This window comes from Diplotaxodon limnothrissa, linkage group LG1, assembly GCF_057381915.1.
Source record: "Diplotaxodon limnothrissa isolate DT_005_m linkage group LG1, D_limnothrissa_male_GT1.1, whole genome shotgun sequence".
In the NCBI taxonomy this organism is placed as follows: Eukaryota; Metazoa; Chordata; class Actinopteri; order Cichliformes; family Cichlidae; genus Diplotaxodon; species Diplotaxodon limnothrissa.
In genome coordinates this window covers 27895707-27919188 of record NC_140596.1, presented here as the reverse complement: position 1 = coordinate 27919188, position 23482 = coordinate 27895707, and the positions used below count along the sequence as shown (strand labels likewise).

Here is a 23482-nt window from a genome sequence, read left to right as displayed (position 1 = left end):
AAACATCTTCTTTCTTTCACACCCGTGTGCTCAGAGATGCTGACAGGTTGGTGGCGGGTGTCTCACATCGAAGAGCTCAGGGCTCTTGTCAATGCTCTCCACAGCCGAGGAATCAGAGAGAAGGCCCTCCAGAGACAAATGCAGAAATACATGGAGATCATCCCCCAGGTCTGCACCAAACACAGAGACGGTAAGTCTGGAAACAGCTCCTCTGAGCACATAATGATGTGCCTCAGATTCATTCATGCTTAGAAGCGTTTCCTTATAATCGCACAATAAATTGCTAATACTGTATCAGTGAGGTTTATTGAAGTTTATATGAACAACTGTCTTTCACTGCCTAACCCATGTGTCTGCTGTGTAATTTATCTAGTGGCCATGATTGAGCTCCATGAGTTGGAGGAGAGCCAGGTCAGTGTGGAGTCGGTGCGGGGCTGGTGTGTTGAGGAGCAAGCAATGGAAATGGACATCGCTATACTGCAGCAGGTTGAGGAACTGGAGAGGAAGGTCACCGCAGCCAGCCTGCAGGTTAAGGTGAAATAGTAACACACTAACACACTAGCACAAATATTTCTACATATTTTGTTTGTGAAATTTATGTTTTTTTTAGAGGCCAATAAACTCAACAGCTCATTTCCTCTCACAGGGCTGGACGTACCCGGACCCTCAGTCTGAGCGTGAGGACCTGGTGTACTACGAGCACAAGCCCCTGACCAAATCCACGGCCTCGGCGACAAACACGGGAGACAAGGAATCCAAGGAGCATCTGGAGGAGCGGGGAGAGAAGGGCGGGGTGATGCGTCACCCGGACAACCCGCTGGACATTGCAGTGACACGTCTGGCTGATCTGGAGCGCAACATCGAGAGAAGGTACCTGAGGAGCCCCTTAGGTACCACCATTCAGATCAGGCTGGATAATGTGGGTACGGTCACTGTCCCTGCCCCCGCCCCATCTACTAGTGCTGACAGGGAAGGGTAGGTCATTTCTCCAACCAGCTCCCCACTCTCCCACTAAGACCCTTTCCTCTCTCTATGTGTGCTTTTTTTGTTTCCCATATTACTCAAAGGGTGAGGGTCTTTGCTGATTTCACAGCAGATTTTTGTGGTTGCCTGTTGCTTTTTTTTTTTTTTTTTTTTTGTCTTGTGCAGCTTTTTGTGTGGGAGGGGCTCCACTCACTGCCATTTTTCCCCCCTAAAATCATCTGCATGGTGTTGTGCATCAGCAACCTCAGTTATAGGCTTACTTACAGCTCCTGCTATTCAGCATACACTTACCCTTCCTGCATGAGCGTCCCCCTTAACATGATAAAAAAAACGTGTGTACCTCTCCCCAGCACTCTATACTCCCAAAAACGTCATGCCTGTCTCTGCCCAGATGGAGCTTTTTACAGCATCTGGTTCAACTGACACAGTTTACTACAAACCCATTTTCATAAAAAGTTGTGTGGACTTTAAATAAAAACAAAATGCCGTGTTTTGAAACTCATTAAAAAGAATTTGTTTAGTTAAAAACGGAACATGTTAAATGTCGAGAAACTGATAAATTCACATTTTGAAACTTGTCTGTTTTCTTAATTTTTTTCTACACCTTTCCATTTTTGCTTGACATAAAGTTTAGCTTTGTTTCAGGCCCACCAAATGTTTTCAGCGGGTGACAGGTGTGGATTGTTGTAGCCAGGATCTTACTACAGATTGATTCTGAGCTGTGAAATAAGCAAACCGTTCCCTGAGAATGACACACTGCCAGCATTTGTTGCTCTAAATTGTGTGCATTTTCCCTAGCATTAATGGTGCCCATACCATAAGACGTTGGGTAGGTCTTACCCTCTTTAGCCTGCAGTCAGTGATTTCTGACTTTCAAATTAAGATTTGTCACACCAGAGACCAGTTTTGTACTTTGCCTCAGTCCATCTTGAATGACTTCTTAGAGACTCAGCCTCACATCAGCGCTCTTTTCACTACTGAACCTAACGACGCTTTACAGCGTCTCACACACAGTCTTTGTCCTGTCTCAACTTTTTTTAAAACATGTTGCTGGCATCAAATTCAAAAATGACCATAGAGCTTAAAATAAACAGTAAAATGCTGTGATCATGCCCCTGAACGTTATAAACACGAGCTTAAAATTATTTGCAAGTCACTGCATTTTGTTTTTATTCACATTTTACACAGCAGCCTTAGTTTTATTGGTTACGGGTTGTAGTTTGTGTGTAAATAACCCCACACGTTCCCCATATGTGTATCTATTTTGATTCTCATAACCTTCCCTTAAATTCCCTCAGCAGCGAGGAGGAGGTGGCCCACGGTATGAAAGTGTGGAGGAAGGCCCTGAGCGAAGTGCGCAGCGCCGCCCAGCTGGCCATGTGTATCCAGCAACTGCAGAAGTCCATTGCCTGGGAGAGGTCGATAATGAAAGTGGTAAGAGAATAAAAGAACAGCCTGTGTCCACAATGTTAATTGAAAACTATTAGGAAAGTTTGTACTTGTTTTTAATGGACGCACTTATTTTGTAGTACTGTCAGATTTGTAAGAAGGGGGATAATGAGGACCTCCTCCTGCTGTGTGATGGCTGTGACAAAGGCTGCCACACTTACTGTCACAAACCCAAGATCACCAGCATCCCAGAAGGAGACTGGTACTGCCCGGCCTGCATATCCAAGGTATCTGAACCTTTATTACTTATGATTTTTTTTTAATGTGCATTTTTTTAGACTCATCTCAGGACTTATTTTACTCCTGTTTTGTAAAGTTGATGGTAGAAAGGCAAGAAGAAAAAGGACACATTGTAGAGTATATCTTGTGCATCTAAACCGCAAGGACACTTGCTCGCTCAAAGAAATCTCATCAGCTGCTCCTCCCCTAGAGTTTTATTGCTTGCTCTTCACTTTTATTGTCTGCAGCATGGATTTATCCCATTAAGTGACAGTAAAACTCATAAGTCATACTCATACTGATACAAGCTGAGTAACGATTTTTAACGCAGGCTTTAAAGAATTTGTGTTGATGCAGATGTGGTCAGCAAAGGGACTAAATATTATTGCTTGTCTAAGATATGGCAAATTGATATGACATTTTAGGAAAGGACAATATTAGGAGGATGAAACTAAATGGTTCCAGTTTGAATAGCACCCGAACTAAGGAAATGCTTCAATTTTGGGTACTTTTGCAGGCAAGTGGTCCATCCCCCAAAAGCAAAAAGCCTCCAGCCAAACCAGTAGCATCTAGTGGGGGGAGTAGCAAGAAGGGCGGAGAGGCAAAGAAGAATGGAAAGCAGGCCGGTAACGGGGAAGTGTCGGAGGATGACTCAGCAAGTGCCAGCAGTACGCCCAAAAAAGGAGCAAAAGACACCAGCAGGAAGAGGAAAACGGAGGAGAGTTCACCTGCTCTAACGACATCCAATCAGGAGACTACTGGGTGTGTGAAGCGAGCCAAGACGGCTCGAGACAACAACAGGGACCTGGGATTATGCAGGTATGTCTCCATGGCATGTTTGCACTTGTCTTTCTGTGTCATTTTCTTCTCAGTAGTTGCACAGTAATTTCCACCTGCTACAAAGCTGTATGGAAAGGTTGGAGGATGTGTTTTACATTTTCTGTTGTGTTTAAAGCCACAAAACCTCAGATCAACGTTTACTTGCAGTATTTCATTCCTGGAATTTTTCAGCACAAAGTCAGCTTCTTTTTTGTTTTTTAGCGGTTTTATTAGCTCATAAAACCCTAAAGATTATGAGTTAAATGCAAACTTTAAACCTCCATGGACATATTTTTGACCAGCAGCAGAAACAAACTGTAACTGGCTAGGAAATGCTGTTTACACAACCACTTAGGGCAAAGCAGCACTATCTTAGCTTTCTTTTACCTCAGCTTTCAGCCTACTCAGCTTTCTGGGGAAATATCTGATTCTCCAGCTGTTAATGCTCCACTGTTCACCAGCTAGTCCTAGCTTTGTGTACCATAAACCCAAAACAATGATTTAAAAGAAACTTCCAGTATTCAGGCACAATGGGAGCCTCGTTCACACCCTTCACCCACATGTAACCGATCCCTTGTCAATCCAGAAATATTGGTTATAGCTGCTTAAACATAAGAGGAAATTATGAAAGAAAGCTTTTCTGAGTTACACACAAAGCTTATATTTACACAAAGTCGTGGCCAGAGTTTAACTGTGTGTTTGTTTGTCCTACAGAGTACTCCTTGCTGAGTTGGAGCGGCATCAGGATGCATGGCCTTTTCTCACACCTGTCAACCTGAAATCGGTGCCTGGCTACAGGAAGGTCATCAAGAAACCGATGGACTTCTCCACCATACGTGAGAAGCTTGTGAGCAGCCAGTGAGTTCCCATCGCTTCTCTCGGTTCTTTTTTCTGCTAAAAGCCTCGCGCAGAAGTTAAAGCAAGACCAGTGTTTTCAGTTTTGTTTAGTTTTTTCAGGAATTATGTGATGTGTCTGCTGTTCTCTCTAACCTGAATATGTCTTCTTTTTTTATTTTATTTCAGGTATCAAAACCTGGAGACGTTCATCATCGATGTCAACTTGGTCTTTGATAACTGTGAAAAATTCAATGAAGACAATTCAGACATTGGTCGAGCTGGTCATAACATGAGGAAGTTCTTTGAGAAGCGCTGGACTGAGCTTCTGAAACAAACAAACTAAAACAAATAAAAAAAACACTTAAGATTAAAAAAAAAAAAAAAAAGTCTGTTCAGACTCTTCTCCAATACACCCATTCAACTTTTCGTACCGGAGCACCAGGTGTTACTTTTTATTTTGTGATGGAGAACGTGGCTTTGCAGGATGGTAGAAGAAGAAGCCAACTCCTTAATAAGGAACCTGTGGTGTGCTTAGGAGAGGTGTCACCTTGAAAAATAAAAAGTTGTTTAGGTGCACTGGATTTATTACAACAGGGATGAAAGCCCCAAAGAGTCCCAGAGAAATGGGGTGTCATAGTGCAATACCATTCCCTGTCTCAGAACACTGCACTGAATGAATCCTCAAAAATGTCAATGATGTGTCTGCGCTAGAATACTTTCCACTACTTGTAAATAGTTTGTTTTTGTTTATTTGGGTTTTTTTGTTCGTTTGTTATTTAATCGTATTATAGTGAATGTATTTAATTTTGTAATAATTATTTATGAATCAAGGTCCACTTCATTTTCTATGAAAAAGGAGGAATCAGCCGAACTGCTTTGACTTCTGAAAAGGAATGTGTTATTGTGTTATAATTTTTTTCTCTCTCTCTCTCCCAAATATCAAACAAAGCCAAGACAAAAAAAAAGAAAAGGAAAAAAGAAAAAAAAAAGAGCTGTTTACACTGTTCAGTGCTTTGGGGCATCGGAGGACTGTATTCAATTGTTCGATCTGTAAAACTGCATTTATTTACAGCAACTGCAGAGGAACAGTTAGGCTGTGGTGATTCATGTGTATATACTGTTTATTAATGTCTATATTATGTCTTGTTTGGAACAATGTGTAAAAATTGTTTAAGAATATTAAGATATTGTTTATGCCTTAGAATGATTGTAGCATTCTATTTTAGTGAACGTGATGAAAACATTATCATAAATATTGTTTGTACAGTATATACATATCCTCTGCAAACACTGTGGTATCCTTAATCTTGGTAGTGCCTACCCTTCCAACAGGGGCATGTAGGGGATGTTATCGTTTTTAGTTTTCATTCTTTATGATAATTATTTTTTTATATGATTTCAATCCAACAAGGCCTCCAAAGTTGGACAGTGACACAGAAATCATTCCTCCCCATAAATAATAATAACTAAAAAGAGAAAAAAAGGAACAACAAGCATTCAGTTATGCTTCCATGATACATTTCCTCACAATCTGCCACAATACAAGGACCTAAGGCCATTTTTAACCACTGTGTTGAACCTTGCTGTGTGTTGTGGCCTGATGGAGGCAGCTAGATTTTTTTGTACCCAAGTCAAAAGTACTTGAAGTTACTTTATTTAAGATATTGTGGAATAAAAGTATCATTCTTTTGTAGGAGCTTTATTTTTCACTAGTGTGTGGCACGGACCTATTAAAAGGATGTTTTTCAACGTAAGTGACTCAAACTGGTTTCATTTCAAGTCCGACCTGCAGCTGTAGAAGTGCGGTTTAACTCTTTATTCTGTCAAAGTGCGAGTCATATGTAAAGTTGCACGTGTGACCGGATTAAAGAGAAATTTATTTTGCTTGTGCTTTTAGCTAAATATCTGCAATTGTACTTTACATCGTGTTAAATGCCTCTTTCATGACCAGACTGTAAAATGTTTTCAGGATCCTGAGAAGCTGCTCTGAAACATACATTTTTCAAGGATCTCAGAAACGGTGTCTCAAAAATGAATTCAACTTAACATCTGTAAATTAACAATAAAATCCAGAAAGAGCAGATCCTTATTTGTCTCATCGAGTGGCAGATTGTCATAATCCAAGCAGCCAGGAACACACAGGCACAAATGTAATCTTCAAAAAAATGGGTTTTATTATACCCCCAAAAAGGACAAGACGATTACAAAAATTCAAAATAACAAAAAATAAAGTTTTTAAGAATCAAGTGGGCCCATAAAAGAGCTTAACTTAACAGAACGCTACTCAAAAGTCACTTAACAAAAACATAGCTCAACAAACTGACCTGCCCAAATGAGAAACAGCTCCAGTTATATAGCAAATGAATAAACCATTATATACACCAAAGGTGAAAACTAAAGAGATAACAGCTAACCATCATTCAAGAAGAACCCCATTCCCCCTGCATGATCACAATAGATGGTCCAGTCCACTTTATTGGCTTCTGCATTTATGATCACAGAAGCTTTAGAGCATAACGTAAACATAAGACAAAAGACCAAATGAATATTACCCAAGTATCTCAGTTGTGTGGTTGCATGCATCCATCACACAGATCATAAAATGAAGACCGTTAATAAAAAGGAAAGTTAAGTGTGCCGTACACAGTTGGCAAGTGCAAGTTTAGCAAGTGCCTATTCCCAAGGTTTCTATACATTTTATTCTTGTAGGGAAAATATTAATCATGAACCCTGCCGCACGCTACAGTATGTATAGCCTGAGGCACTACACAGTTTAGACGCATACAGTTAGGTCCATAAGCATGTTGTTAATGACGTGTTTTGTAGTTTTACCTCTGTACATTACCAAACTCCAGATGTGACTTTCAGCTTTAATTCAAAAGGTTGTACAAAAGGTTTTTACATGAAGTGCTGCGTAATTACAGCCATTTTTATACACAAGCCTTCATTGTCACATGCTTGAAAGTAATTGAGCAATTGACTGGTAACCAGTTTTCATAGCACTGTGAAGCCCATTCCCTCCTTTTCTTTCTTTCTTTTAATATTTATTTATTTTGAGGACAAATTAAGCAGATAAAAGATCTAGAACTGATTCAAAATTTTAAATTTGCATTTGGTGGTTGTTCACTGAAACTCTCAATTTGAGGTCCAGACCCAGTGGCGGTCCTAGCCTGTTTGGCGCCCTGGGCGAACACTCCCTCTGCCCCCCCCCCCCGCCACACACACACACACACACACAGCAGTTGTGGAGTGTGCAGCAGTTGAGATGTTTAAGCTCCAGGCTTTGTGTTCATACAAGTACCGTATTTCCCGGACTACAAAGCGCACCTGAATATTAGCCGCACAAGCTAAAATCAGGGGAAAATCCTGTTTTGTACATACTATAGCCGCACTGACTAAAAGCCGCAGGTGTTTCAATGTTGACTTATCATATGTAAGAGAATATGCACAAAGGGAATTGTCAGGAAAGAGATGGCTGTTTGGAGACACACCCCTTTTATTAATATTTTGAAAAACAAGTTATGGGTACATATTTGCACAACTTTTTAGGTATATGTAAAAGTAGCGGTAATTACAAGTACGAAACATGTACTGTGCTTCATAAATGAGTAACAAATGTAGTACATAACAATAACCTACAGCACACCAGAAAAATAGATTCGGACTACCTTTTAGGCTCAAGAAAAGTCAGTCATTCACCACCATCTTTCTCTTCTTCCTGCGCTCTAAAACCACCAAAGTCCTCTTCTCCAGTGTCGGAAACGAACAGGCTCAGGGTGGCTTAGTCATCCACTCTCAGCTTCTTTCCTTCGTTGTCACTTTCAAAACCAAAGAAATCCTCGTTGTCAGTGTCGGAGTCGAACACCCTCAGAAGGGCCGTGGCGGTGTCCTCCTCTCCATCATGCAGCAGTCCAGCCCTTCGAAATCCGTTGGTGATCGTGGATGTTTTCACACTTTTCCACGCTGTCAGAATCCACCGGTGGAGTTGAGCATAACTTGCTTTTCGCAAGTTTATTGCCGCTCGTCATCCACGACTCCCGCTGAACGCGTAGTGCTACTTTGAAGTTTGTTTTTCGCGCTACTTGTACGGCACTATGTTGCCTGGCGGATGGACATGTGACCAACATACCACTCTTGAACCCCGATACTGTGTGTCTGATCACATGCCCTTCCGCCAGGCAACGTAGTGCCGTACAACAGCGGAACAAACAAAACAAATCGTCTTACGATATCACAAAAATCCTGGACAATCCATAGAAAAGCCGCATCTGACTAAAAGCCGCAGGGTTCAAAGCTTGTGCAAAAAGTAGCGGCATAGCCCGACAATTACGGTATATATTAATATTCTTCATCATAAATGTTCAACACCGTTTCTTTAACCGATAGCTAGGAGAAATTACGGCAAATAAATAAGCCCATTTGAGAAAACAAAAGAAAAAAAAGAAAGAAAGGGGGATAGTTTAAATTTTAAAACACTTTACTTAAGGTAAAGATACAATATTATTCCTAATGAAGAAGCACCACGTCAAAAAAGTTGATGTCATTCCTCTGCTGTTGTTAAAATTCGGTTGATGGATCTGAAATGACAAAGATGAGGTCTTAGTGAAGAGAAAGTATTAGTAGCTACATCAACGCTGACCATTTAAAAAGACATCCACTCACAGAGTCAGTGTTTCAGGTCACTGGGAAATCCACTGCCGCTGATTTCGCTGTAACCTACAAAACAGGGTTTGATGCTTTAAAATTGGACTAACTTGTCAGCACCATTTAATTCAGCATTCCTGTGATTTTGGAGAATAAATGAATACCTGGCTGTCCATTGAGATGGCCGTAACTTGAACCGTTTGCCGGTGTGGTTTGATTGGAATGTAGTAGATGGCCACCTCTGCCGTCAGCGTAGTCTGTGCAGCGACGTTTTTCCGGTGGAAAGCCACTGTCACGTTCAAAGTCTCTGTCAAAGTGGTGTCGCTTGCGGCTCTCCCCTTCCTCGCTGCTTACTGAGTGGGAGATGGAAGCAGAGGAAGCAGAAGAAGCTAGTCCATGGTTTGGTTTCCCCACCGCACTGCCGCTGGGCTTGGAGCTTGTGGGATAGTCCCTCAGAGATCCATTCCCATTAACATGAACTACGCTGCCGTCAGCGTAGTCTGTGCAGCGACGTTTTTCCGGTGGAAAGCCATTGTCATGTTCAAAGTCTCTGTCAGAGTGGTGTCGCTTGCAGCTCTCCCCTTCCTCTCTGCTTCTGTTTCTGTGGCTCCGAGCTGCGTCTGGGCTGTGCAGGTCGGGATCACTGTCCCGATGTCTCTTCTTTTTCTTCTTCATTTACGCAGCTCTGTCTGAATCTCCGTCAGAACTTCTACGGGATGATAGAGAACCAATGACATTGTTTAACAAAACCGAGATCAAGCTTTACAGCCAGCCTAAGACAGAAAAAGTGACCCATTATCAATAAAATGATGAAAATTCTTTACGTTTTTAAGAAAATAATAATACTGATAGTGAGCTTTAACCCCATATTATTTTCAAACAAAATCTAGCTTAAAACAAACACATTTCCTTCTGTTTTCATTAAAGGATCGAGAGAAAGATGGCAATACTCACCCACTCTCACGGTGTCTGTCTTTATCCTTTGATTTCTTCTTTTTCTTACTCTTTTTGTGTTTTTTAGTGTGGCGGGCATCAGAGCTGTCGTCCCTGTCTTTGCTGAGAGTCCTCTTGCGATTTTGATCCTCTTTGTCTGGAGAGGAAAGGCGAGCCCGTGGCGGGGAGCCCTTGAACTTGTTTGTTTCTGGTGCTGTAGAAGGTGAGAAATTTCCTTCCTTGTAGTCCCGTCTGTACTGGTGACGATCGTCGTCGCTTTCTCGTTCGTGACTCCTATCCCTGTTGTGTCTTTCTCTATCTCTGCCAGAGCTAGAGTACAGTCTTTGCCTATCTCGGGAAGATCGTTTTTCATTGCAACTAGAACTAGGCTTGGACTGATACTGCTCCTTAGTATCCTTACGTCCTTCAGTCCCTGTTGTTGCACATTTATCTTGTGGTAGATCCTTGGCTTCATCCTTGCTTACGCTAACTTTCTGTGGAGCTGCAGAAGCCCCACTGGTGCTTTGAGAGCAGCCCGGCTGAGGGGGTAAGGCTGCAGGGTTGCCATCTTGCCCAGAAGAAGAAAGAGCGGAAGCAGATTCTTTAGCTGCAACAGAAGGGGTAGTTGTAGCAGTAGCTGAGGGTGAAGCGCTAACGGCGGAGGATTCTGTACAGTGAGGCAGGGGTTCAGATGGAGTTTTAGCCCTTGTGACAGGAGTGGAGAAATCCTGGCTTTCGTTAGCAGCAGGATGAATGCTCTGAGAAGAACTAGCCTGGGATGAGGCATCTTTGCTGGAAAAATAAAATACAAAAGCAATATGAGCAATGCTTTGTCACACTGGCAGAGAGGAAAGTCTGCACAGTTTTAAGATCACTCCTCTAAACTTAAAAATTTAAATGCATAAAATGGACAGCAGAGCAATAAGTTTTTTTTAGTTCAGTGTTAGGCTTACTTTGGTTGGCTATGGTCTCTGCCTATTCCATTAGCAACAGGAGCCGTAGACGTCAAACTGCCATGATTACTGCCAGAGATCTGATGTGCCCAAAATAAATAAAAGAAATATTAATAATATGTCCCTTTAAGAAAAACAAACAAAAACCCAAACAGACAAGCATTATGTGACGTAGGCTATGCACAGATACACCCACACACAGGTTGTTATCATCAGATTCCACATTTATTGAGAGTGTCCACGGAATTATAACAGAACACCGTCTGACAGCGGTCGGTTCCCGCAGCGTCTTCCTCCTCCGCTCCTCTCCACCTCACTATATAAAAGGAAGGAAAACCACCATCAGTCCAAATCGCCATCAGCTGTTCTCATCAGCACCGCCCCGTTGAGCTCACTGCACCACTCCTCCCCTGCAGCCGCGCCCCGGACCACACCTCCGCCACATACCCCCACCGCCCGACTGAGGCCGGGGAGCCTTCCGGCCGAACCTACTCCCCCCCCGCGAGCGAGAGAGGAAATCGGCCACCGCCATCTGCGCCCCCGGCCTATGGACCACCTTGAACTTAAAGGGCTGTAAAGCCAGATACCACCGGGTGATCCGGGCGTTGGCATCTTTCATGCGGTGGAGCCACTGCAGCGGGGCGTGGTCCGAGCAGAGGGTGAATGAGCGCCCCAGAAAGTAATAGCGAACGGAGTCGACCGCCCACCGGATAGCCAAGCACTCCTCCTCCACGGTGCTTTCCCGTCTTTCACGCTCTGCCAGCTTCCGGCTGATGTAAAGAATGGGACGGTCGGCCCCCCGCACCTACTGGGACAAAACGGCCCCCAGCCCCCTGTTCGAGGCGTCAGTCTGCAGAACAAAAGGGAGGGAAAAGTTAGGAGTGTGAAGCAGCGGCTCCCCACAGAGAGACTTTTTCACCTGCACAAACGCCGCCTGGCACGGCCCCGTCCACTGAAACAGATCTGGAGCACCCTTCCGGGTAAGATCGGTTAAGGGGCTGGTCAGCTGCGCAAACCCTGGCACGAACCGGCGATAGTAACCTGCCAGCCCCAGAAACCGTCTCACCTCCTTTTTAGTCTTGGGTGCGGGCAGGATGCGATAGCCGCCGTCTTTTCCACCTGTGGACGCACCTGCCCGCCCCCCAAGTGGTACCCCAGATACTGTACCTCCCTCCGTCCAACCGCACACTTCTTCGGGTTGGCTGTGAGCCCCGCCCTCCTCAGGGACTCCAGGACCGCGGCCACCCGCTGCACATGCTTCGCCCAGGTGTCGCTATGGATGATCACGTCATCCAAGTAAGCTGCAGCATACGCAGCGTGCGGGCGCAGCACCCGGTCCATGAGGCGCTGGAAAGTGGCAGGGGCCCCGAACAAGCCGAACGGAAGCGTAACGAACTGGTACAACCCATACAGAGTGGAGAAGGCCGTTTTCGCCTTGGACTCGGCAGACAAGGGAATCTGCCAGTAGCCCTTGGTTAAGTCCAGTGTCGTGAAAAAACGGGCCGTGCCCAGCCGATCCAGGAGCTCGTCGACCCGGGGCATGGGATAAGCATCAAAACGTGACACTTCATTCACCTTGCGATAGTCGACACAGAACCGTATAGACCCATCCTTCTTCACCACCAGAACGATGGGGCTACACCAGGCGCTGTGCGACTCTTCGATCACTCCCATTCTCAGCATTTCAGCCAATTCCCTCTGCACAATTTGCCGTTTATGCTCAGGAAGCCTGTAGGGCCGTGAACGCACCGTCATGCCAGGCTGCGTTACAAAATGATGCTCAATGACAGACGTCCGGCCGGGCAGGGGGGAGAACACGTCAGCAAAACGCTGTTGTAACGCGACAACGTCCGCTCTCTGGGCCTGTGTGAGATGGTCATCACAAGGGAGGGAGGCGGGGATGACGGAATTTGGCACCTCCGGCCCCAACTCATCTCTCTCCTTAACCAGGCTCACCAGCGACGCGGATTCAACCTCTCTCCACTTTTTAAGGAGATTGAGGTGATAAATCTGCGTGGCCCCACCCCTGTCCGACCGAGCGACCTCATAGTCAACGTCCCCGACACGCCGTGTGACCACAAAGGGCCCTTGCCACTTGGCGAGCAACTTTGAGCTGGAGGAAGGGAGTAACACAAGCACTTTGTCTCCCGGTGAAAATTGCCTGAGTCTAGCCCCTCTGTTATACAGGCGCTGCTGACGCTGCTGAGCCTGGAGCAAATTCTCCCGTGACAACCTCCCCAAAGTGTGGAGTTTCGCTCTCAGGTCCAGCACGTACTGAATCTCATTCTTGGCGGGGCTCGGACCGTCCTCCCAGCTTTCTTTAATCAGGTCGAGCACCCCACGTGGCCTCCTGCCGAACAGCAGTTCAAAGGGAGAAAATCCCGTGGAGGCCTGGGGCACCTCCCGCACTGCGAATAACAGAGGGTCTAGCCAGCGGTCCCAATTGTGTTCATCCTCGTTAATGAACTTACGAATCATGGACTTCAAAGTCTTATTCAGCCGCTCCACCAGCCCGTCCGTCTGAGGGTGGTAGACGCTGGTCCGAATAGATTTAATGTCCAGTAATTCGTACAGTTCCCGCAGTGTACGAGACATAAACGACGTGCCCTGGTCAGTCAGTATCTCTTTCAGGATTCCGACTCGGGAGATGACCTGAAACACCACTCTTTGCAGAGATGGTGCGCAGCGGGACTGCTTCCGGGTACCACGTTGCATAATCCACCAGGACTAACACAAAGCGGTAGCCGCGTGCACTCCGGTGAAACGGCCCGATGAGGTCCATGCCAATGCGCTCGAACGGGACCTCTATGAGTGGAAGCGGACGCAAAGGCGCTTTTGGTATGGCCGGCTGATTAACAAGTTGGCAGTCCGGGCAGGACGCGCACCAGCGGCGCACATCCGCTCGGATGCCCGGCCAATAAAATCGGGCCGTTATTCGCTCCAGAGTTTTTTCGTATCCCATATGCCCTGCCATGGGGTTATAATGAGCCGCCTGGAAAATCGTTTCCCGGCGGCCCTGCGGCACCAACAGCTGGGTGTGTGTCACCACCTGCTCCAGTGGGAAATCGCCCGTGGGGGGAACTTCCGGAGCCGGCGGGGCTTCCCGTGAAGGACCCGCCGTCTCCCCCTCCCCAGAGTCAGTGTCGGACGGCCCCGCATCACCGCTGAGCGCCGCGCAGACGCTACATGCTACTAACGGTCGTGATCGCACCCCCGCGTACTGTCCCAACAGATGATGAAACCCCGGCCAATTCGTGCCCAGAATTAGGGGATGCGACAGGCGCGGGCTAACCGCAGCCGTTACTCTATGCGTTTTGCCCTTATACTTTAATAACAGCGGCACTATGGGATACCTGTGAACATCACCATGAACACACCTCACCTCCACCCATTCTGCCTCCAGCAATGCCCCGGGGCGAACCAAACCTTGGTGCACGAGGGTCTGCGTGCAGCCTGTGTCCACCAAAGCATGGCGTATACCCCCTCGAGTCCTTACCGGAATGCTGTATGTCCCTCCCGGACCGGGAGAGGGCGCTGGAGCACCGGCAACGTGGAACACCTGCCCCACCTCCATCAGAGGACAGTCCCTCCTCAGGTGTCCCGGCTGTCCGCACTTCCAGCACTCCTGCCCCGGCATCTGTGCTGTTCTCCGTGGCTCAGGGGCAGCACTGCTCATGTCCGATCCCTGGGAAGGCACAAACGCAGCAAAAGGATTAGTGGGGCTCAGCGCCGGCGCCCGCTCTGCCTGCCCTAGTGCAGGCACCCGGCGCCTTGGTGCCGGCACCGGGGCTTGTCTGTTCGGCCTCCGGCCGCTGTCCCCGGGCTCCCCCGCTCTAGCGGCAAGGTGGTCCTCCGCCAACGTAACCGCCACCTCCAGACTCGCGGGACGGTGGCACCTGACCCATCTCGCCGTCTCCGCAGGCAGCGTCTCGCCCTCTGATGATCCCGGCTGCAGCCAGCGTACGGCCGCGTCATGCAGCTTCCGGGCCCAAGCAAACGGCCGATCCGCCGCAGCCAGCCGACAGGCCCGGAACCGCCGGCGGTGATCTTCAGCGGTGAGCCCCAACCTGTCCACCACCACCCGGCTCACGTCCTGGAAGCTGCCCCTCGAGGCCGGCAGCAGACTCAGGGCCGCCGTCCGAGCCTCCCCCGACAGCAGAGGAAGCAGAGGAGCCCACTCCACCTGCGGCCACTGGCAGGCCTCCGCCGTGGCACGAAAAGTCTCCAGAAAGACCTGGGGGTCGTCCCCGTCCCCCATCCGGGGCACCACCACCGACAGCGGCGGGGACTTCGGCGGGGCAGCGGCGCCAACCAGCCGCTCCAGAACCAGAGTCTGCCGGTCCGTCTGCTCCTGCAGCGCAGCCAGGTGAGCTCGCTGGGCTGCCACATGGTCGTGGCTCATCTTCGCCATCTCCGCCAGCATCTGCGCCAGAAGCTGCAAAGGCTGGGCGGGCGGCGCAGCCTGCGGGTCGGACATCCCCACACCGGCAGGCTCCTGGGTTTCGGCACCACTTGTGACGTAGGCTATGCACAGATACACCCACACACAGGTTGTTATCATCAGATTCCACATTTATTGAGAGTGTCCACGGAATTATAACAGAACACCGTCTGACAGCGGTCGGTTCCCGCAGCATCTTCCTCCTCCGCTCCTCTCCACCTCACTATATAAAAGGAAGGAAAACCACCATCAGTCCAAATCGCCATCAGCTGTTCTCACCAGCACCGCCCCGTTGAGCTCACTGCACCACTCATCCCCTGCAGCTGCGCCCTGGACCACACCTCTGCCACACATTATAAAAATAAAGACAAGATTTACCTTGTCAGGGCCGCTGTGTCCATTCACTTTGTGATGACCATTGTGGCTGGATTTGAAGTCTCCATACGTTTGTCCATTTAATCCATTGCCATTATGGTTCACTCCTGACTTCCCATTGATAATTCTCCCAAAACCGCCAAAGACATTTCCTGTGTCTTTATTTTCATTAGGATGAGACTTGGATGAACTGCCGTTATCCAGAGTGCCACAGTTCTCTTGGTCTGATTCCTCTGAAGACTCTTGGCTGTACGGCACCAGGAAGGACGCCCCGTTTCCTACAGGGTTCTGATCCCCATTACTGAAAGGCATGCCGCTGACTTGGTTTAGTGGACCCTCAGTAGCTGAGGGTGAAGCGCTAACAGCGGAGGATTCTGTACAGTGAGGCAGGGGTTCAGATGGAGTTTTAGCCCTTGTGACAGGAGTGGAGAAATCCTGGCTTTCATTAGCAGCAGGATGAAAGGCATGCCGCTGACTTGGTTTAGTGGACGCGGAATAAAACGAACGTCTGGTTGGACGTCTGAGGTAGACTGTGAGGAGGACAAAGAGCTGGAGGAGGACAAAGAGCTGGAGGAACTGCTGGCGGAGGACGGCTTGCAGTAAGAGGAGGAAGAAGCAGATGGGCAAATTGGTTTGCTTAGCCCAACTGAAAATGAAAGCTTCTGTTGTTTGTCGCTCTCTGGAATCATTGTGGGCCGGCTTACTGAGTGGGAGATGGAAGCAGAGGAAGCGGAAGAAGCTAGTCCATGGTTTGGTTTCCCCACCGCACTGCCGCTGAAGAGAACTCTGAAGGAACAAGAAGTCACAACAACAGGTTTTTAGAACAGAAACACTGGGTTTAACAAAACAACAACATTATCAGTACCCTCAGGTGAGGAAGTACCTTGTTCATGTGTGGTGGCAGCTGGGGGCCTATGAAGCCAACACTGTTGTGATGCATGGTGGCGATGGTGCGTGGGATCACCACCGGCCGGGGAGATGACTGACCAGATATGCCAGCGTTATGGTTCAAGTGGCTGTAGTCCCCAGTTTTTTTCACATCTGTGCACCTGATCACATGGAAAAAAGAATATTAACCATGACAAAGCATCAACATTATAAAATTAGGTTATAATAATACATTTTCTACAAGAAAAGTGGGAATAAACATGTCTACATTATTAAATAATGATGGGAAAAGTTCTACTGAAGGAATAAGCCTAGAATGTTTAAAAATACCGATGTTTACTCACTTGATGTAGAAGAGGACATATGCCTGCTGGTTTAGGACGGTCCTAATGTCACTGACTAACACGGACGAGTCATTCATCTGAAACCAGTGCCCATTGCTGGCCTGTGAGACAGAATGAGAGAGATGTGACACAGCAGATTCAGTTTCTGAATTGAATTTGAGCTAAAAAGAAGAATCTTATGGTTATATAGGGGTCTTTTTTTCTTTCTTTCAATGCATACAAAGTATTTTTCTCTGTTTGTGTAAACGGAGGCGGAAGGCTGGTTTTACTTCCACAGTGGGTTTTGTGCGAAGGAAGGAAACCTTCCTCCAAACGGACAGAGCAGTGGAGCCGCCAAGGGAAAGCACACGAATAAAATCTGTATAATTAAAATATAATTTATTATATTTAAATAGTTAAAAATGTAAAATGAATTAAAACAACCTTGGCCAAGGGGTAACACAATAAAAATCAATAAAACACAACATTAAAAGTCCAGTGGCCTGCGCCACGACCTAAAAGTCCCAGGGAGCTAAGAAATCCAGCGAAGTAGTATAAAAAGGGAAACCCAGCGGAGTCCTCTCCTTCCTTTCCGCATTCGCGTCCCGATATGCTGGAGAAAGGGAGGAGCGGCAGTCACTATTCTTCTAGACAGTTTTATTTCATAAAAAGGGATAAGTCAGAGACTTACCCCGGGTGGGCAGAGCTCTCAACTCCGCCCGCCGCTTCTTTAAAACTGCAAATCGGCACAGCCGTCTCGTGCCTTCCGCTGGTGCTGTCTCCGCTCTCCCCGCTGGTGTTGTCACTCCCCGCTGGCGATTTCGAGCCTCCAGCCCGAAGCCGAGGCCCTCAGCCTCTAGCCTTCAAGCGCAGCCGTCAATCACAGCTCTACAGCCCAAGCCTTCTCTCCATATCTCTGGCTCGGCTTCTCAGTCACTCCGGTCACTCTCTCTCGTCCCTTCCGCTTCGAGCCTCCAGCCCGAAGCTGAGGCGCTCAGCCTCTAGCCTTCGAGCGCAACTCCTCAAAGCAAAGTTTTCCTTCTTCACTCGTCCTCAAAAAGCGCTCCTTTCTGTCGTCTACCCAGCCCTCTTATTGGCCTCTCTGGTACCTCTCAGGTGAAATCAAGTTAGTAATCAGATAGGGTGGAGTCTTTACAGGACAGTTGTTCAATTAAATAAGATAAAAACATGCAATAGAACTCATACAAACAAACCCAATATACAATATTAAAATATTAAACAGATAAAACATCGCAAAACATGCACAGTAAAAACTCCAAATAACTTGTCCCGTTTCACCCCGTGACATTTGCATTCAGTTTTCTGCTAAAATGTGTTGTTTATGGTGTGTGTTTGTTTGTACTAAGCAACAGCAGCATTCAAAGAGATTCGGGCACAGCCAGTACCTTAATATAGCAGAAATAGTGTCCAGCATGACAACTCAATCCAGAGTGAACCAGCACAGCATACAGCCTGTAGAGCTGGGGCTCCCCGTGGGACTGAGACATGAAGGGCCGCAGATCCAGATGCTCCAAATACTTCACATCCTGATGACCACCAAACAAAAAATTTCGTCACGTCATCACTGAACAACCGGATAGCCAGTGGCGGTCCTAGCCTATTTGGCGCCCTGGGCGAACACTTGCACTGCTGTAACTGGAGCCTCGTCGTCTCGTCTCTCTTTATACTGGACTGTAGCGGAGATGACAATAAAGTTTACTTTGACTTCAGCAGCAAGCAGGTGCACCGAGGGCTCTCGCGCTCACTTTTCGTGTATAGCATTTCGAAAAAACATCGGTGCAAATTATAAGTCTGTATTATAATGTCTGGTGTTTTCGTGTTTGTTGGTTTGTTTTTATTTTGTTTTATTTTGCGAGTTGGTTATTGGATGCTGCTCCAGCCAGCCAGAGAATCCCCCGCCGCCCCGCCCTCTCCTCTCTGCGCCGCAAGCAGCAGGCGTAGGGGTGGGTTTTTATAATCGATTCATCGATTAAAATCGATTCTGGCTTGGATAACGTAAAATCGATTCATTAAAATCCTGAATCGATTTTTTTATATAAATTTATTTTGCCCAAAATGCCAGAATCTCAGGTGAAATCTCACAAAATTTCAAGAACCAGCAAAGAGTTAAGACAGTAAATGAGAGCAGGTACACGGATTCTGCACATAGACTTAAACACACAGCGCGACCCGCGGATCAGAATCAGTTAGATGTCGCCTTTCTCACAGTCGGGGCTGAAAGCCGACAGCTCGCTGATTCTGATCTGTCGGCGGGTCCGCGCTTTGTGTTCACACCCTTTATGCGCTGATTCTAAAGCTGTTAGTTTGATCTCTCTCCAAACAGTATTGACCGAACCAGCAGCAAAAGAAGATCCAAACGCTTCACATAAACATCATCGTGAATTCACTCTGACTTTTACTGTTTTGCTTCCACCGCGATGCACAGCTCTCTCTCTCTCTCTCTCTCTGTACTTCAAGAACAGTTTCCCTTTCTTCATTAATCTCTTGCTTGTTACGCACAAATCTACTGTTGTTTACAGTGCTGTCGGCTGCTGTTTTTTTTCCCTTTTACATTCTTTCGAAAAGAAAACCTCATTTCTGCTGTTCAATACTGAACAAATTTAAACTTTTTAAAATTATTCAAAATGCAAAACGCTTAACCGTGTCTCTAATAAAACCGCTGTAACATCAGAGGTAATGTTCATATGTTGATTAATGGTTTTCTTTCGTTTTTGATGTACTGCAGAATATTTTTATAAAATTCCAGGCCAGGAAAATCACCATCATGTTTTTCTGTGTTTTATCTTCAGCTACTTTGACACAAAAGCATCTGCTGTGACGCTTACACCTGGACCTTGTGAATCGGAATTGAATCGATTCTAGAAATCAGTGACGATACCCAGCCCTAAGCAGGCGCACCTCGCAAACGAAGGGCGTCCTTACTCCCAGCAAATGGGCGATAGAAAACTGATCGGTGCCTATGCCATTCCCAATCCGGTTGTTCAGTCTGACGTCACTAGCCGTGTCTGGACCTAAACTCCGCTGCAGGTCCATATATCAAACGATCACTATGGCATTACTGAGAGTTGAAAAACTGTCTAAAGTCTTTCATCTTTAATAAAATGATCAGCGTTCTGCTCTACCAGGTGTAACAATTGAGTTTAACATCCAGGCATCCATGAAAACGTAATTTATGACATTTAACGGAGTTAGAAGTTAGCAGGGAGTTAGCTCGCTAGCTTCGATCTAAATACAATATAGCATGTCCTGACTGTGGGGTTTTGGAAACAAATTAAAACATACAGCTCTGTTATCACTTCCAGCATAAATGAAGACAGAAAACTAAACAGCAGTGACGTTTGTAGGGCTACTGAATTTGGGCTAGCTGGTATATAATGATGTGCTACGTGACCGCTAGCGACACAGCTATGTTAGCATAATATAAACAAGCTAACTTTTTTTCCACTCGATAAAAGTTAACGTGAGTGTTCTTGGTGGTCAGGAACAAATGTAATCGCATGGCAGGATGCTGTAAAAGGACCACACTTCAGCCAGGAGAACAACTGAGATAATCCATCCATAATACGAGGTTAGTCATTCATATACTGCTGCATGGGCTGGGCTGTAGTTACATCCTAAGGTTTTAAAAACTGAGCTTAAATGATTAGCGGTAATAAAAGACGAGGGAGGTCAACAATGATCACTGACTGTTTTAGGAGCTTTTTGAGATTAAATAGAAGAAAATACATAACATTAAACATGTTAACAACACAAAAGCCATATTAAAGGCAGACTACTTTAGGCCCGGAAGTAGGATTCGTCGTGTCATCATTGAACAACCGGATATGCGCTGGCTGACGTCGGCAGTGGCGTGTCTAGAAAATTTTTGTTGGGGGGGGGGGGGGGGGCAGGTAGGGGCACAGATTTGGAGAAGGGTGGCAGATGTAATTGGCAGATAATGTTAAAAACAATTCTACCAACCGTTAACCATAATTCAATAACCCTGTAAACCTAATAACCAAATGCGCTTTTAACTCTTATTAGAATGAGATTTTAACCACTACGGTGCAAAGTTTTTAGATACTGCGTTGATAAAGTACAAGAGATACAATCAGTCAGTGTTTACTCAGCATTCAAGGACATCAATATTTGCATAGTATTTTTACTGACATGTAGTGCACATGTTTTGGGCAAAAACATTTTTGAATATTAAAATACGAACATTTTTAACATACAATTGGCAAATTAGCCAATGCCAATGCAAAACCAATGCCTGTTAAAAAAAAAGAAGATAATCTTCTCACAAACTGGTGTTTGATTTTGAAATAGGAAAAAAGTGGGGAAACAAATGAAAAGACTAACATTTGAATAAAACCTGAAAGCACGTAAATACATTCTATGCTGCCTTATGGTAAACTTTGGTAATATTAATGTATAAAGAACAACACTGGCTGATGATGAAATACAGTCAGCTGGCATGGTGACACTGCCAGTATTAACCTGCAGGGCTGGACTGGGACAGAAAATTGGGCATTTTGACTACAGACTGGCCCACCAGGTATTAAAGCCATAAAGACTTTGAATGAAAACAAGTGCTGTTGTGACAGTGATGTACAGTCTTTTTGGTATATGTTTGATTTCTATACATTTTACATCAGATAAAAACTTTGTTCGCAAGATTCAGATAATTATTTAATAAAAGCTAAATATTTTAAATGAGAATAATAAGAAAAGTATTTCTTTGTGCCCCCCTCTCCCTGTTAATGCCCTACCTGGCCCCCTGGCAACACTTTGCTAGAGCCGCCCCTGCACAGTTACCAGCTGTCAGCTACATAGAAAAGGATCCTGGTGTTATTTGTCTCTCAGAAACAGTTCATAACTTCCCTTCAACTCATTCATGTCGCCTAAAAGGTAAACCTGTTTCTCCATCACTGTTCAGCTCTGATGATTCAGTAAGAACATCTCCTGGTTTCATCCTCATGTTTCCCTCTCACCACATATCCAAACCGACATCATGACCAGCAGCTTTTACAGCTGTGCCTCCAGCAAACATCAGCTGATACTAGAAATTAATATTAAATACATTCTAACAACAGCTGATCAAGCTTAAACGTGCTGCTGTTGTTTACCGCGACATCCGCTGGTTTCCTGTTTCTGGCGCAAAGTGGGCGATAAACAAACAAGAGAGACATCAGCTGATCATTGATCAGTTTCATGATTGAAGTAGCAATAGAAGAGGCAGCTGTAAAGACAGAATAACTCCAGCTTTGTGTCTTTTTCCATCCTAGCTGAAGTACGGGACAAACTGCGTCTCTTCTCAGCTCAATACGAAACACATAATATTTTCTCTGAATGAGGGACCATTCCATTTTTTAAGGAGCTGTTGGCAACTCTACTAACTAACCTTATGAATAAAACAAAGTTCACTATCAGTAACATCATAGCAACCGAACAGCTGTATAGAAACTCCTCATGCTAGCTCACGCAGTATGAGGTATTGTAACTGACTGTAAAAAGTCAGCACAACGAAAATAAACTGCACCTAAACTTGGTTTATATCAGACCCAGATAGACTGCAGGTCATAACTTCTTACCTGAAGTTCAGTTCACCTGACACTTGGACCGGCGGCTGCCTCGTGTCTCTCCTCCTGCCTCACCTTCCCTCATCCACCTGTTGCCTCCGTGGAAGCTCTCCCATAGCCACCACCAAACAACTGAGTTATTTTTACACATAACCAGCATCTGGTCAATCCACCACTTCTCATTGTTCATGCCGTTACAAACAAATAAATAAATAAATAAATAAATAAATAAGTCATCAGCCCACCATGCAAACGTCCGATGGCTAGTCCAGCTATGTTAACTTGTTAATCTTTCGCCGAAAAAATGTTTTCTGCGGTGCTGTCTTTCGTGCTTGGCTCTCCTACCTTTGCTAACATGATGCGCATAGTGCAGAAGCCGGTGCTGCATTCACTTACCCTCGGATATCTGAGCTTCACTGTGAAACCATAATCGTACATTTGATATTTCATTTATTGTTTTAGCTTTGGGGTGGCTGGTTGGGGGTGGTGGCCTGTGCCCCCCCAGGCCACCCCGCTGGACACGCCACTGGACACGCCACTGGACATCGGGGCAGCATGAGTACGAGCAATTTTTTATTTTTATTTTTATTTTTTTTTACCGATGCCCGTGATGCCGCCCCCCACCACGATGCCGCCCCGGGCAACCGCCCGTGTCTAAAACCGCTACTGTCCAGGCCATAATTAGGCTGAATAACAAATATAAACCAGTCGAGGTAGAAAACAAACAAACCCACAAGCTGCTTCATTCTTAAAAAGACTGAATGTGCTGACCAGCTCAACAACACCAAAAGGCCTGAATGATCATTGGAAATGGCTACAGTGGGTGGTACAGAATTCCTTAGGTTAAGAAGAAAGTCTTTAAAACATCAAAACAAGTGAAGAACACTGAGGTAAGATTATCATTGTGGAAGTCTATAATGCCTAGAGGATGTTTTCATTCTTGAAGGCCGGAAACTTCTAAAAGAGCGCTATGAAGCCAAGATTAACTTGGGAAGAGAAAGATATGGAGAATGTGAGAAACCACTCATGATGTGA

At 45.9% G+C, this 23482-nt stretch overlaps 1 protein-coding gene and 1 pseudogene across 1 annotated transcript in view; one reads left to right on the top strand and one right to left on the bottom strand.

The window, feature by feature from the left end:
• The window catches only part of LOC146639907 (bromodomain adjacent to zinc finger domain protein 2B-like), a 70828-nt gene extending 64799 nt beyond the window's left edge, over positions 1-6029 (top strand). The window contains exons 31-38 of the mRNA XM_085347695.1: positions 35-190; positions 374-534; positions 647-975; positions 2283-2418; positions 2514-2660; positions 3170-3471; positions 4186-4329; positions 4495-6029. Of these exons, the coding sequence (XP_085203821.1) occupies positions 35-190; positions 374-534; positions 647-975; positions 2283-2418; positions 2514-2660; positions 3170-3471; positions 4186-4329; positions 4495-4651 (1532 nt within the window). The 3' untranslated portion in view covers positions 4652-6029. The remainder of the gene's footprint in view (positions 1-34; positions 191-373; positions 535-646; positions 976-2282; positions 2419-2513; positions 2661-3169; positions 3472-4185; positions 4330-4494) is intronic.
• A 2945-nt stretch (positions 6030-8974) lies between these two features.
• LOC146639906 (uncharacterized) lies at positions 8975-22804 on the bottom strand (annotated as a pseudogene).
• Positions 22805-23482: the final 678 nt, after the last annotated feature.